The sequence below is a fragment of the Dothidotthia symphoricarpi genome (genome assembly GCF_010015815.1).
Source record: "Dothidotthia symphoricarpi CBS 119687 unplaced genomic scaffold P153scaffold_7, whole genome shotgun sequence".
In the NCBI taxonomy this organism is placed as follows: domain Eukaryota; kingdom Fungi; phylum Ascomycota; class Dothideomycetes; order Pleosporales; family Dothidotthiaceae; genus Dothidotthia; species Dothidotthia symphoricarpi.
This window is the reverse complement of record NW_022985014.1, coordinates 278,588-292,242: the sequence shown is the minus strand read 5'-3', so window position 1 is coordinate 292,242 and position 13,655 is coordinate 278,588. Positions and strand designations below refer to the sequence as shown.

General features: G+C 56.1%; 9 protein-coding genes across 9 annotated transcripts in view; 4 read left to right on the top strand and 5 right to left on the bottom strand.

Annotated features, from left to right (window-relative positions):
• Positions 1-2,190, bottom strand: part of P153DRAFT_312754 (DUF453-domain-containing protein) — a 2,685-nt gene extending 495 nt beyond the window's left edge. Inside the window, exon 1 of the mRNA XM_033664856.1 lies at positions 53-2,190. Coding sequence (XP_033525180.1) covers positions 53-2,119 — 2,067 coding nt within the window. The 5' untranslated portion in view covers positions 2,120-2,190. The remainder of the gene's footprint in view (positions 1-52) is intronic.
• Positions 2,191-2,329: 139 nt separating this feature from the next.
• P153DRAFT_287414 (mitochondrial co-chaperone-like protein GrpE) lies at positions 2,330-3,066 on the top strand (the record flags this gene model as incomplete). The annotated part of the gene is made up of 2 exons (XM_033663529.1): positions 2,330-2,569; positions 2,635-3,066. 2 exons carry the CDS (start codon positions 2,330-2,332, stop codon positions 3,064-3,066), a joined length of 672 nt encoding a protein of 223 aa, XP_033525179.1.
• A 556-nt stretch (positions 3,067-3,622) lies between these two features.
• Positions 3,623-4,736, bottom strand: P153DRAFT_287112 (DNA-directed RNA polymerase subunit D; the record flags this gene model as incomplete). The annotated part of the gene is made up of 3 exons (XM_033663509.1): positions 3,623-3,998; positions 4,069-4,634; positions 4,689-4,736. The coding sequence occupies 3 exons, from the start codon at positions 4,734-4,736 to the stop codon at positions 3,623-3,625; spliced, it is 990 nt and encodes a 329-aa protein (XP_033525178.1).
• Positions 4,737-5,464: 728 nt separating this feature from the next.
• On the top strand, positions 5,465-6,813 carry P153DRAFT_365439 (calcineurin binding protein-like protein). Its single transcript, XM_033667826.1, has 2 exons — positions 5,465-5,847; positions 5,902-6,813. Exons 1-2 carry the CDS (start codon positions 5,716-5,718, stop codon positions 6,571-6,573), a joined length of 804 nt encoding a protein of 267 aa, XP_033525177.1. The 5' UTR covers positions 5,465-5,715; the 3' UTR covers positions 6,574-6,813.
• Positions 6,814-7,083: 270 nt separating this feature from the next.
• On the bottom strand, positions 7,084-7,878 carry P153DRAFT_336657 (Adaptor protein complex sigma subunit; the record flags this gene model as incomplete). Its single annotated transcript, XM_033665713.1, has 2 exons — positions 7,626-7,878; positions 7,084-7,578 (listed from the first exon to the last, which is right to left on the bottom strand). Exons 1-2 carry the CDS (start codon positions 7,692-7,694, stop codon positions 7,084-7,086), a joined length of 564 nt encoding a protein of 187 aa, XP_033525176.1. The 5' UTR covers positions 7,695-7,878.
• P153DRAFT_365438 (arabinogalactan endo-1,4-beta-galactosidase) lies at positions 7,877-8,831 on the top strand. Its single transcript, XM_033667825.1, has 2 exons — positions 7,877-8,257; positions 8,324-8,831. The coding sequence occupies exons 1-2, from the start codon at positions 7,898-7,900 to the stop codon at positions 8,585-8,587; spliced, it is 624 nt and encodes a 207-aa protein (XP_033525175.1). The 5' UTR covers positions 7,877-7,897; the 3' UTR covers positions 8,588-8,831.
• On the bottom strand, positions 8,798-9,099 carry P153DRAFT_374646 (zf-CSL-domain-containing protein; the record flags this gene model as incomplete). Its single annotated transcript, XM_033669531.1, has 2 exons — positions 8,798-8,854; positions 8,905-9,099. 2 exons carry the CDS (start codon positions 9,097-9,099, stop codon positions 8,798-8,800), a joined length of 252 nt encoding a protein of 83 aa, XP_033525174.1.
• A 162-nt stretch (positions 9,100-9,261) lies between these two features.
• Positions 9,262-12,056, top strand: P153DRAFT_204815 (exocyst complex component Sec6). The gene has a single exon (XM_033662523.1). It carries the CDS (start codon positions 9,367-9,369, stop codon positions 11,659-11,661), a length of 2,295 nt encoding a protein of 764 aa, XP_033525173.1. The 5' UTR covers positions 9,262-9,366; the 3' UTR covers positions 11,662-12,056.
• A 115-nt stretch (positions 12,057-12,171) lies between these two features.
• P153DRAFT_355622 (uncharacterized protein) lies at positions 12,172-12,618 on the bottom strand (the record flags this gene model as incomplete). The annotated part of the gene is made up of 2 exons (XM_033666585.1): positions 12,172-12,457; positions 12,512-12,618. The coding sequence occupies 2 exons, from the start codon at positions 12,616-12,618 to the stop codon at positions 12,172-12,174; spliced, it is 393 nt and encodes a 130-aa protein (XP_033525172.1).
• Between the last annotated feature and the right edge of the window lie 1,037 nt (positions 12,619-13,655).

Sequence of the window (13,655 nt, the reverse complement as noted above, 5' to 3'; positions counted from 1 at the left end):
TCTCCCCATCCTTCATTCCCGTCTCCCCATCCTTCATTCCCGTCTCCCCATCCTTCATTCCCGTCTCCCCATCCTTCATTCCCGTCTCCCCATCCCCCATTTCCTTCTCTTCAATCTTCAATCCCCCCTCCGGCTTATGAACACCCACTTTTTTCTCTGCCCTTATCCTCCTTAATTCCGTCTTTCTTGCCAGCTTCTCCACTTTCTTTTGCGCCTTCTCTCTCTTCTTCGCCGCCTTATCCAGCCTATGTCTGTCGGCCTTTGTCAGCACATGCAAGCCCTTGGACCATCTCTGCCACTCCTCGCCCTGTGGAGTTATCGGAACGGAATTGTCTGCGATTCTGACGAACGAAGATTTAATGACGGAGGCGAGGTAGGGTGGGTAGGGCTTTGTCGCGAGATTGGGGTCGGCGAGGAGCTTCGTGAGGTGCGTCTGCAGGTCTGTGATGGCGGTTATTAAGGGGGTTGGTGGGTGTGTCGGCATGGTAGTGTCAGTGAACAGAGAACCACGTTGCAGAGGTCTGTAGGATATTGAGGGTGGGACCAGCGGGCTTGGATCCTCCCCTTCTTTCCCCAGAGGCATTTCCGCTTCCTGCCTTGTGTCTGGGACTGTTCTCGCCTCCTCCTTTTGCATTGCGACTGCTTCTGTCTCTCGCTCGACCAGGTCCGGTTCTTTAGCCTCGTGCAGTGTCGGCTTGGCAGGTGGATTCTGGAGTTGTTGTTGTTGTCGGCTCTCGAGCACAAATGCCAGACCAAGCGCACCCCTACCGTCGTTACCGTAGCCGGTATCAGCTTCAGTCTTGTCCAATCCCTTGTCTGTCCAAAACACATTCCCGTCAAACAATCGCTTCGCTGTTCGATAAACCGTAGCACTAAGTGGTATCGATCTGTTACTCTCTTCCATGATGGCATTAACCTGCAGCCGCCCACTTGCATGACCGATGGTAATAGTATCCTCCATGACTGGATCGGGAGCAAGCAACTGCTCAACAATGGTTCCAGGGATGCGGGCAGCAACGGCCGTCGTCAGAGCTGCTGTGAGTGGGATCGCACGGTGCGGTTGCGTGTCTGACAAGAAGCGGACTACAAGGTCCATCTGCGGCGTCTTGAGTGTTTGGCCCGAGAGCACGGCGTGGGTCGAGGACATGGATACGAGGCCAATTTTCGGGACTGTGCGAGGGACGAGGTCTTCGGTAGCTGCGATGCCCATGGCTACGGCTGCGGTCTTGCGTATGCGCTCGAGGAGAGCGAGCTTTTCTGGCAGCCTGTTGAAGTCATTGGGCAGGATTGTACCGTCTACGCCAATTTCGTCGGCGCGGATGAAAATCGCTGGGTTTGCGCCGTCGACACAAGACACTCTGTAACCGGCAATGTTATCCACTTTCCTCCCCGTTGGTAGGACTCTGCCCGTCTTGCTGCCGTATGGATGCTGGAAGTCTAGCTTGATCTTGGAGCCCGTGCCTGATACGCCGTCGATAGTGTAGTCACCCTTGACAGCTGCCTGGCCGTCCGTAACCTCGAACGTCGATTCGATAAACTTGCCAGTATTTGTGTTCCGTATCTTCACCGTGACCTCTCCATCACCCTCCGAGTATAATTGCCGCGAAAGCAAACCAGCATTGTACGCATAAGGACCGATGGCGCTGCTCATGTTCCCACAGTTGCCTGCGACATCCACCTCGTCGTTCTCAATGCCCATTCCAACAAACGTGTAGTCGAGATCCACCTCCTTGACGCCAGTCTCCTGCGTTTCTAGAGCCTGTGCTCTAGCCCGCGCATCATCAATACCGCCAGAACCTGCGCGCCTACGTCCTACAACGACGTCGCCATACGGTTCAACGAGGCATATCTTGCTGAGACTCGAGATGCCTGCGCCCATGCCGTCTAGCTGCCGTCCATACGGATCGCCACTCCCCATGATTTCGCGGAATATAGACGGCCATTTTGCGCGGGAGGTGGGTAGATGTTGCGGCTGGATGATGACGGCTCGGGATGTGCCTCCTCGATAGTATGCTGCCTTTAGCGGTCGCTGCGAGTGTGCCGCAAAGTCGGACCTGTTATGTTTGGTGAGGGCGACATTCGAGCGTATGCGGAAGAGGAGGGACGGCGAAGGGCGCATCACGCATCATGCCATCAAAGCTCGATTTCGTGGGTGGGGTGGAGGGGGTTCGGAACAAAAAGAGTAGAAGCCGAGGCCCTTGACTTTCCTTGCAGTTCTCTCAAAGGCACAGGCCATGCAAAGCAATTTTTAGAGTCCCGCATCATCGATAGTCTACCATCAACTCTCCCGCAACCCTCGCATTCGCCCCCAATCTTCACACCATCCACAATGCTGCAAAGAACAATCCTCCGTGCCTCGCGCCAGGCTGCCCGCCGCTCATCACCCTTCACACCCGTCGCCCAAGCCAGCGCCACACGAGCAACATCCACACCCGCCCTGCGATGGTACTCCGACGCCCCCGCGCCCAAGGAAGGCGAAGCGGCGGAGAAGAAGGACGAAGCCCCCAGCGAAGCCGCCCAACTGAAAGAATCCCTCGAGAAAAAGGACAAAGAAATCATTGACCTAAAGGTACGCCCCCAACGCCCCCACTACATCCACACACACACGCATACTAACCCACGCACCCACCACAGGACAAATACCTCCGCTCCGTCGCCGACTTCCGCAACCTGCAGATCCAAACCAAGCGCGAAGTAACCGCAGCACGCGACTTCGCCCTGCAACGCTTCGCGCGCGACATCGTCGAGTCAGTCGACAACCTCGACCGCGCCCTCTCCGTCGTCACGCCCGAGTCGCTCACCGCCAACAAGGACCTCACCACCCTGTACGACGGCATCAAAATGACAGACGGCATCCTCATCTCCACCCTCAAGAAGCACGGCCTCGAGCGCTTCGACCCCAGCGATGCGAAGGAGAAGTTCAACCCTAATGTGCATGAGGCGGTCTTTCAGGCCCCGCAGCCGGATAAGGAGGATGGGACGTGCTTCCATACGCAGCAGAAGGGGTTTATGCTCAATGGGAGGGTTTTGAGACCTGCCAAGGTGGGCGTTGTTAAGAATGCGTAGACAAGTTGCTTTGCCTTGCTTGCCTGGTCTTTTCCGCCCTGCATCAACCCTGGCCGACGACGACGACTTCCACATCTCGTCATGTGCGTATGAGTGCTTTTAGCCAGTCTTTGGCATGAAGTCGAGGCGAGACACGGAGTCCGGCGTTCTTCCGGCGTGTACAACGCCAACACATGTTTTTATATAGTCCCCTCTCACGCCCGCGTTTCGGAAAGAAAAAAGCCATGTAGCCTCTTTTGGATGGGGGAGTCGCGCATCTGTACATTGTAATACTAGTCATGAGCCGGAAACCACACACCACTGTCACGATAGCAAGACGTAGATGAACGAGTTGTAGGATAGATAGGAGACGAATCATTGCCAGCTCTTACTTACTCAAATACTGCACATGTATGTGAGTTTTGCGAAAGACATCATCAGCGGACTCTTCTTATTCAAATTGATATATATATCACCCACTCAACCGAGGATAACAAACTGCCCTGCTATACATGCAGCCCCCCCCGCTCAACGCCCTTTTAAACGCCAACCATGCAAATCCCACTTCCACACCAACCTACCAACTCTGCCCATAAGGCGTAGCCCCATACGGCGTAGTCCCACCCGCCGCGCCCGCACCCCCCCACTGACTCGCCCCGCCATACCCAGGCGTCGTGTACCCAGCATCCTGGCCGCCAAAGCCCGCGCCATTCAGGGTGGGGGACTGAGCGCCTGCGAAATCGCCGTCTGGGGCGCCGCCCGACAGCTCGTTGATGATGCCGGCGAGCTTGGTCTGCAGGGTCTTGATGCCCTCGATGACGATCTGGTCGGGGTCGAGGCCGCCGACTGTTTCGACGTCGTAGAAGAAGCGGGTTGGGGCGGCGGTGTAGTCGAAGGGTTCGTCGGGGTTGGGGGGGCCGCCGTCGAGGTTGATGCGGTCGTTGTCTTTGGGCCTGGGTGTGGGGGGTTAGTATTAAGCAATGTTCTTTTTTCTAGTATGGCTAGGGGTTGGAATGGACGTACCACTCCTTCTCCGCGTCTTCCTCGTGCCAGTAGTCCAGGTGGTGCAGCTTGTTGGCTGGGTCATATTCAAAGCCTATCGCCGCACTTGGCGCCCACTTTGCGTGTTCCTTTGCGATGCCCTTCTTCGCGATGCACCGCATGTGTATGGCCTGGCCCCTCCGCAGCTTCACAATACAGCTGCCCGTGCCCTCTGCATCGGTGATGACTGGCCGACCCACCTCGTCGTTTGGTCTGTTGCTCTCAATAACCAGGTCCCGCGCAAACACCTTCATGATCTCGCTGCCTGTGCATTTCGCGTTGAGGGTGAGCACGACGGAGCACTGATCGCAGTAGCCTTCGCAGTCGCAGTCGCGCGAGTACAGCAGGTCGTCGACGCCCCTTGCGCTCAGCGGGATGAGGCCCAGACGGTGGCAGACGAACTCGTCGGCGAGGACCGATGTGTTGTCCATGACCTCGACCACGTCGACGGCGAGCGTGGGGATCTCGGCGAGCATGACGCGCCGCAGCGAGTTGGCCGTCTCGAGGTTGAAGTTCTGCACGATGAAGTGGGCGCGCTGGCTGTCCGCCTACATGGCTGAGTCAGTGGTGCGATGCGGTGCTGTCGAGGGCGGGCAGTGTACCTGGAGGAAGCGCACATTGATTGCGCCGCCTTCGGGGTCGTAGTCCATCGCGTGCTGGCTTCGTGGATGTGCGGGCTGAGCGGTTTCAGGTTGGTGATGTGGGTAGGGGGAGTGGGGCGACTGGGATGGGAGGCTGAGAGCGACGTGTCGGTGGGTTGGCGGGTTGACGAGCTGGTGTTGAGCTGTCGAGGCTGTTCCAAAGATTCTGGAGTCGGGAGCTTCAAAGTCGCCCGGAAGACTAGCCTGATGCGGAGTGGCTGACTGCGCCACAGACATGAAACATTGGGGTTGCCATCGCCAAAGAAGATGTCGATTCACAAGATATGCATGCTCCTTTCGGTATACCGTGAAGCTCTTGGAAAGTGATTGATTGCAGCGCCACGGCGTCAACAGACCGCGAGGCTTCTTTCCAGCTATTGCTTTCTTCGTCCGTGTGGTCAGGCGAGCCAGAGCGCCTATGGCTATGTCGCAAGTGATCCATGCCCAACACTACATGGCTCGTCTATCCAGGTTTTACTTGTAAAAGAAAAAAGGTCACGATAGGGGCGATACACGGCCAAAGAAATGGTCACAGTTGCATCCCTGTGCATGTCGTGCATCCCGCAGTAAGGATAATGCGGCAAAAGTCCCGAGATGCCACTGTGCAGCTCACGGAAACTCCGATGCAAGTGGTGGACGGCGTTTTCGAGGCTGAGTTGTGTGTTTGAAAGCCATCCCGTGCTCGGCGCATCTAGCATCTTCTCAGTCAATCATCTGGCCAGCCAGGGAACTGCCGGCACCACTGTGCGCGTAGAGTGACGCGGGGCAGTGCAAAGGGCCAGAAGACGCTTGTGACGTATGTCATTGGCCCATGTCTCGGAACTTTGTCTATTGAGGCGGAGCACCTTGGAGCGATCCCAACGCCGTCGGAAGGCGAGCTTGATATAAGACACCGTCGGCTGTCTACTCTGGCCCTCAACCCACACACCAGCCACTCACCAAACAGACTTTCTCAGCATCTTCGACTCCGGCGCAAATGATTGCAAACATGCAAGCCACTATTCCCTCACCACAGCGCTCGAGAGCATCATCTGGCAGGGCATCACCGCTATCTCTCGACCTGTCCAGCCTACCTCCCCTCATAGAGCCCTCTCCTCCCTCCAACACACTCATAATCACCGTATGTATTCTCGCCCAACCCATCCGTCCACCCACAAAAACTAACAGCCACCAGAACCTCAACGCGCCCGAGATCTTCCAGTTCAACACGCTCACCGAAATCCGCGAAACAATTAACCAACACGCAAAAATCCACACCTGGGCCCCGCTAAAGTCCTTCCGCCGCATAGTAGTCTCCTTCTTCGACATCGAATCCGCCATCCAGATCCGGCAGACGCTCGATGGCGAATCCATCATGGGCTATCGCATCCGCGTGTACTTCGGGCTCAACACGCCGCTGAACCCCTCAGACCAGCACCTGCCCCTCCCCAAATCCGACAAGCTGTTCTTCATCTCCCCACCGCCAAGTCCGCCCATGGGCTGGGAAGTCAAAGACGAAGGCGCCCCAAACAAAATCGTCCACGCTGAGGATCTCGCCACCGCACTAGCACGACTCCACGCGCACGCAAACCCCTACGATGCGCCCTCGCCGACAACAGAAGATGGGAACCCAGAGACAAGTCCGGTTATCAGGCGGAGACGAACAGGCAGCTCGACAATAGTCTACCACCCCGACGACCATGGCGACTCGCCCAATCTGCCCGCTATCGCCGTTGAAGATACCACGGAGATCCCAGCAGCTATAACACCGGACGCCATGGAGGGTGTCGAAGGCCCAATCGCGAGCCAGAAGGCGCAGGGGAAGAACACCAGCACTGCGAGGCCGCCGGTTGAACTCATGGAGTAGACTTCTTTTTGTTATCGTTGAGATGGGCGTGTTGTTTTGATAAAAGCGTTTTAGCGCATAGGCTGGGATTGGGTTTAGCATGTTACGGCGTTTGAATGGTTATATGGTCCTGGATGGGTCAAGGAAGGCTGGATGGACGAGTCCTCGACATGCATTTTTCTTTTCTTTGGATACTCGGAATTGTAGATAGCAGGCAGCATAGTCGTCTTCTTCAGGCGGCGGAATTGACAATCAACTTCATTCGATCTCACTCCTGTGAAATGGTCATATGTATCTTATCCTTTGTCATTCGTTGCTCTTACAATCGCTACGTCTCTAAATTATCCTACCCCACACATTTCGAATGCTGATACAAGCACTTTTGCTCTTGCAAGACTCGTCTTGCTCTGTCGCGCAAATCTCCTTTTCACCGTCGCAAGTCCGCGAACCCAGCCCTTCTTGCGCAACCCACCCACCCCAACATCCCACCAACACGGGTATAAAAACACCTCCCTCCACCCTTCATCCCACTCACCGCCCCGCCCAGACCCCCCCCTCCCCCCTCCCCAACCCCCCAAACCCCATCCCCTTCCCCTCATTAACCGGCCTCTTCGCCACCCGCCCCTGACTCCTCACCCCCTCCACCACCCTCTCAAGCTGCGTCTCCACGACCACCCCACCCACAACCATCTCCCCCAGCACCGCATGCAGCGTCTCGAAATTAAAAATCAAATCCAGCTCACACACATTCTCAAACAAGCCATCCAGGGCCTGCACATAGACTTGTATGAGATCGAGCAGCGCGAGCGGCGACTCGGTGGACGTGCTGATTACGATGAAGTACAGGGTTGCGTAGTGGCGGTAGGTTACTAGGCTGGGGGTGTCGTTGTGGGGGGTTGAGGGGGTTGAGGATTTTGATGTGCTGGCGAGGAGGGGCGGGAGGGGCAGGAAGTTGCAGGCTGAGGGGGGGCGGTTGGCGACTAGGGTGAAGATTTCGGAGATTAGACGTTGTTGGACGGATGTTTCCTTGGAGGTTGTTAGGATGGGGAGATGGGATGGGATGGGGGACGGACTAGTTGGGTGTAGAATTTCGTTAGGCGGGGTTGGCCTGCGTTGTTGAAGACTAGGACTGCGTTTATCATGGTTGTGGTTGTTGGTTGTTTTGCAATGTTTGGATATTTAGATGTTGGTGTGCAAGTCGCGTTGCGTTGTTGCGGGGAGGTACGTGGACGTGGTCTAGCTCCATAGCTTGCATTGCATTGTATCGCACCTCCGCTCTCCCCCGCAAGCAACACCTCTCCCACACACACCCACCACACACAATCCATCTCGCATCCCCCCCGCCATGAAGTCCGTCACCAGATTCAGCAGCGCGGCCCTCCGCCGTACCGTCCGCGCTCCGCTGCGCGCCCAAACACCTGCCAATTGCGTCATCGGCCGAGCTCCTGCAACGCTGAGCTTCCGCGTCAACAACGCCGCTGGTGCGATTCGGCCCTTCCACTCCTCAATGAACATGAGGGTTGGCATCATGCCCGAGACGGAGAACCCAGCGCCAAAGGAGAGCGAGGAGCACGACCACGCTGCCGTGCCAGCGACCATCACGGAGGAAGAGTTCCACGAGCGCGCCGACGCGTATTTGGAGGAGTTGGTTGCGCGGCTGGAGGAGCAGCAGGAGAAGAGCCCGGATATCGAGGTGGATTACTCGGTATGGCGATGTTTTTTTCAGTGTGAGAGATGTGATGGGGATGTGGGCTAATGGTGCTTTTTGTAGGCTGGCGTCTTGAATATCGAACTCACGACCAAGAACCAGAGCTATGTGCTCAACAAACAGCCCCCGAATAAGCAGATCTGGCTCAGCTCGCCGATATCAGGGCCGAAGCGCTTCGACTGGGCGCTTGTGCAGGAGGGACAGGATCATAAGGAGGGTGGTGGAGGCGAAGACTGGGTGTACTTGAGGGATGGCAGTTCGCTCACGGATATTCTGAGGAAGGAACTCGGCGTGGATTTGAGCGTGGATGATGAAGTTCCGCGCTGATGGACGACACTCAAAGATGAAGAGTAAATGTGGTGTTTGACTGCTACTCCTTATGCGTGTAAGAGGCGGCAGTCATGATTCAGGTGTATTATAGCGATATGGCAAGCTTTCCTGCCGTATCCCATACACATGCTCCCAGTCTATGGTATACCAAAATCCCGCCCAAACGCCTGTCCTATGCAACGCCGTAGATGTGTTTTATGTATGAATTTACGCGGCAATAGCAGCGCTCTGAGGCGCATCCGTCTTTTCAGCAGGAAGGTCGGACTATGCCGTGTCAGTACTCACACAAAAACCAACAAAATCAGAGCGCATACCTCGTCGAAGATTATACGAATCATCAGGCTGCAGCTGGGGCAGCGCGCAATGTCCTCGCCGTCTCGCATGTCGGCAAGGGAGATCTCGAAGCGGTCGCCACACGGACACGGGTGGTGGTAGATCTGCAGCGTCTTGTCGTAGAAGCAGTCTTCGATTTCCACCTCGTCGTAGAGGTTCAGCTCTTCGTCTGCCATGGTGGAGGTGTGTGTGTGTGTGTGTGTGCTGTGAATGTGGGATGTGTTGGCGGGTGAATCACGAATTTGGATCTCGAGGCGGGGACTTTCTTGCGCCGCATGCGCTAGTGTTCCGCATCCCCAGACTACTAGACTACCAGACACGTCCGAGTCCGACCACGAACACAGACACGTACACGAACACCAATACCAACACGTCGAGGGAGTCGAGTTGCATCCACCCCACCATGAACCCATGACCCCCGGATCGCCTTCCACTGCAGAACCATGGGCGATGTCGAGTCGGCGACAGCCAAGCTCGCGGAGCTGCTGCGGCACCCGGAGGACCTCGACAAGATCCCCGCCCTCAAGGCCGAGTTCACGCGCAAAAAGGCCGCCGTCGACGGGCAGCTGCGCCACGGGCTGAAGGAGCAGCTGGAACTGACGCAGGCGGGCATGACGAGCATCACCGACGGCCAGCGCACCGTCAATCTGATCAAGGACGAGATGATGAAGATCGACAAGCTGTGCGCAGAGGCCCAGAACATGATCCAGGACTTCCCCCACATCAACCTCGTCGCCCAGACGCACAAGAACTTCGAGTCGGTCGAGAAGATGCGCTATGACATCCAGTCTTTTGAGGACCGTCTGGAGAAGCTCGAGTTCCTCCTCGCACGCGACGACGAGGACCCGGCTAACCAGCCCAACCTGCTGCATATTCACCATGGTCTTACTCAGTTGCGGGATATTCGCGACGAGGCTATGCGCCAGATCAAGACGACCGCCGATGCCTCCACCGAGCTCATCGACAACTTGACCCTTGAGAATGGCGTCACAGTCCAGGACCTGTTTGTGCGCCTGGACGACGTTGTGGAGTGGTTCGACAAGCACATTGGCGAGGCGTGCATAAACTTGATCGAGCTGGTCCAGTCGGGCAACGAGGGGCTAGTCGTCAGGCTGGCAATCATCGTCGAGGAGGAGGAGAAGACGGACAAGAAAGTCCAGGCCCTACAAGACGCCCAACGCGAGTACAAAGACCTCGCCTCGCGCTTCCAGTCCATTTCTGCCGGACCCAAGGAACGGCGCGGCTACAAGGACAAGTTCATCCAGGCAATTGAATACGTCTGCGCAGCGAACATGGATGAGGCGAGGGAGAAGTTTGACGAGGACCCGGAGAAGATCGAAAAGTACTTCAAGTGGTTCTTCAACAACCTCAACACTGTCAAGCTGGGCATGGTTGGTCTGATGCCTAAGAAGTGGAAGATCTTCCAGACGTACACCAACATCTATCACCGGCAGATGCACGACTTCCTCATGAAGCTGGCCGAAGACGAAGCTCTGGGGCCGCAGTACCTCCTCGCCGTCATCAACTGGGTGGACAAATACTACCTGAAGATGAAGAAACTGGGCTTTCCAGAAGAAGAGCTGGAGCCCCATGTCATCGACAACCGCGGTCCTGAACTGATCCGCACCTACCGCCAGGTCATCATCAACGCCGTCGACCAGTACATGGAGCGCATCAACTCGCAAGACAGGAAAGCCTTCCAAGACCAAGACAAGAACGCTTATGAGATTAATCCAGACGGCATCTTCCAGACGAAGTCACTCGGCGACGTATGGACAATGCTAAGTCAGAACCTCTCCGTAGCAGCCAGCAGCGAGCGCGCCGACGTAGCCGAGGGCGTAGTAGACGCCATGTTCCGCGCCCTGATATCCCGTCAACGCGGGTGGACGCAGCTCATCGACGACGAAAAGGCCAGATACACAGGCCCCAACCCGACGCAATCCGAAGACGGCGTAGCCGTCTTCCAAGAATGGCTCATCGCCATCGCAAACGACCAGATAATCTGCATCGACGACGAAGACTTCCACGGACGCGCCTCCTTCGTCGCCGTCTTCGCCCGCGAAGTCGAACCCCTCGTCTCCCCCGCCTACCTCGCCGACCGCTACAAATCCCAGACCGAGGAGCTGCAAAACGGATACATCGACATCTCGTCGCACTGCATTAAAGTCTTCTGCGAGCTCATCTTCATCGTGGACTTCAAAACCATCCTGCCCGTTTTCTTCACGCCCGATTGGTACAAGCGCACGGATATGGCGAGTATTATAACGACTTTCAAAGACTACCTCGGCGACTTTGAGGACCAGATTCATCGCACTCTCCGCGATATCCTCATCGACTCCCTCGCTGACGAACTCCTCGTCCAGTACCTCTCCGCTGTGCGCAATAAATCGGCTAAGTTCAGGCGCGCGGATCCGTTTGATGGCAAGCTGCGCGACGATCTTATCCCTGTTTTTGAGTTCTTCAAGGCGTATGGGGACCAGGGGCGTGATATCGTGCAGCGATGGCGCGTGGTGGAGTCGTTCCTCAATCTTATTCAGATGGAGAAGGCGCAGGTGCCGTTTGTGTATGAGGAGTTTAAGGAGGCGTATCGTGATTTGCATATTGGGTGGGTGGAGGCCGTACTGAGGTCTAGGGATGATTTTGAGAGGAGCATGTTGAATGCGGTTAAGGCGAAGGCGGCGCTGAGTGCGGGTGAGGGGGGGATGGAGGCAGGGACTATTATGGGGAGGGTGAAGTAGGGTGTGTTTCTGGGTAAAGCTTGGTGTTTGGGCGTTGTGAATGGGGTAGATTTGGGAAGATTTTGTGGCTTGTGACTAAGGAGGAGCAGGGCCCTCTTGTTAGCTGATTATGTGTGTAGAGCGTTGGGTTACTGCAATGCCAAATCAGTTCACCAACCAAACCCTCTCATCTTCGCGATACATATTGCCCGCCGCAAGATCTACGTCAGTAAGTAGACGGGACGAATATCAACAAACGTACACGCGATTAAGCCTGCTAAACACCAAGACATGCTTTACTTTAGAGTGCTAGCGCAGCGAAGTATCGACTTATTCTCCATCACTCAAAGATCAATACACAAACATCACTGAGCTAATTCACCAACAGAATAGAATAAAAACACCGAATATCTTCACCTCCAAACTAAACACCGTCTATCAAAAAGGGTATACACAACAACATCCACCATCTCTTCCCCCTTCCCCTCCCATTCACCCCCACACCACCCCATCCATCCATCAACCAACAACCTACAACATCATAGCAACAACACCCGCAAAAGCCGCAGCACCGACCTTCAACCCACTAGCCGCACCCGTAAACTCCGACGTAGGAGCCGAGTACGAACCCGTACCGGACGCGGCCGCAGTGCCAGAGGGAACGGGGCTCGCGACGCCGCCCGCGGGGACGGAAACAGCGACGGACGGGTAGGGCGCGGCGGTGCCGCCGAGGGGCACGGAGACGGCGCTGGTGAGGTAGGGGACGGTGAGGGAGCCGGGGGCGGAGGGCGTGTGCGAGGGGTAGGCCGTGATGGTTCTATGGGGGGTTAGAAACTGGGTGGGAAGTGGGAAGTGGGAGGGAGGAGCTTACGCAGTCACGGTGATGGTGCTGATAGCCGAGCAGGTCTCGTCGACGACAGCGCTGGACTGGGCGGCCACAGCGGCGATGAAAGAAGCGGCGATGATGGAGAATCTCATGTTTGCGGTTGAGGTTGGATTGGGTTGTTTAGAATTACGAAGATTCGATTGACGGAAGAGTTTGACGGTGGATTAAGATCAAAGATAGAGACAGAGAGAGAGAGCGCGTGTGTAAAAGAGTGTGTACAGAGCAGAGCCTGTGTGAGTATTATGATATGATATGGTATCAAGAATGGACTTACATTCGGCGATGGAAGGGGCCTTCTTATATCCCCATCCCCACCATCTACTACTCATTTAGATCTCATCTCCCGCAAGTCAATCAATCAGTCAGTCAGTCACTCGGCGTACAAACAGAACAGCATACCATCGTAATCAAACAACCATGTCCCCCCTCAAATCACCAATCACACCCCCAACCCTCGCCCTCAAAATCGAAATGAAACAACGCGTCCCCTTCCCTCCACTCATCCCACCGCCTGCCCTCCCCAGTTCAGTTCAGTCCAGTCCAGTCCAGTCCATCGTCAACGAATCTCCCACCCCCATGCCACGCTACGCTACGTTACCACCCCAGGCGATAACGGAGATTTCCCACTCAAACACCCATCCCATCGCTAGGTAGGTAACCAGACAACGACAAGGATGCGCATGCGCAAGGAACAAGCCGACCATCTCTGTATTCCTTAGCACACAGCCTCGTCGCTCACTTGCGCGGCGCTCCCCACACACACCGCCGCCGCCTAAACGCGCACGTCATCGCGTCCACGCAACGCCGTTGATCCGCATTTGCGCTGCGCCGTCTGTCTTTCCCGGTTCGTCGACGCGCAAGGTTACACGCGATCCAACGACGTGCTCGGTACCTGTTTCACATCGCGCGCCAGCCTCGACCTAGCATAGCGCGTGCGTGTGTTTGAGACGAGGGCAACGCACGTGTATTGTAATTCACCATTCCCCCCCCCAGGGCGGTGCGACGTTGGAAAGAAAAGCGGGGCGCGGAATTTCGCGTGATTAATCAATCGGGTGAAGTGAGATGTGTGGTGTTTCAGAGAGATGGGCGGAGGGAGATTAGCTAGACCGGCCTCTCGGTCAACTGCAAA

Bases quoted from the DNA above. Each gene is read 5' to 3' on its own strand.
- P153DRAFT_204815 (XM_033662523.1), top strand. From the start codon at position 9,367: ATGGGCGATGTCGAGTCGGCGACAGCCAAGCTCGCGGAGCTGCTGCGG.
- P153DRAFT_365438 (XM_033667825.1), top strand. From the start codon at position 7,898: ATGAAGTCCGTCACCAGATTCAGCAGCGCGGCCCTCCGCCGTACCGTC. The intron at 8,258-8,323 runs GTATGGCGATGT...TGCTTTTTGTAG, and splicing joins ATATCGAGGTGGATTACTCG to GCTGGCGTCTTGAATATCGA.
- P153DRAFT_365439 (XM_033667826.1), top strand. From the start codon at position 5,716: ATGCAAGCCACTATTCCCTCACCACAGCGCTCGAGAGCATCATCTGGC. The intron at 5,848-5,901 runs GTATGTATTCTC...AACAGCCACCAG, and splicing joins CCAACACACTCATAATCACC to AACCTCAACGCGCCCGAGAT.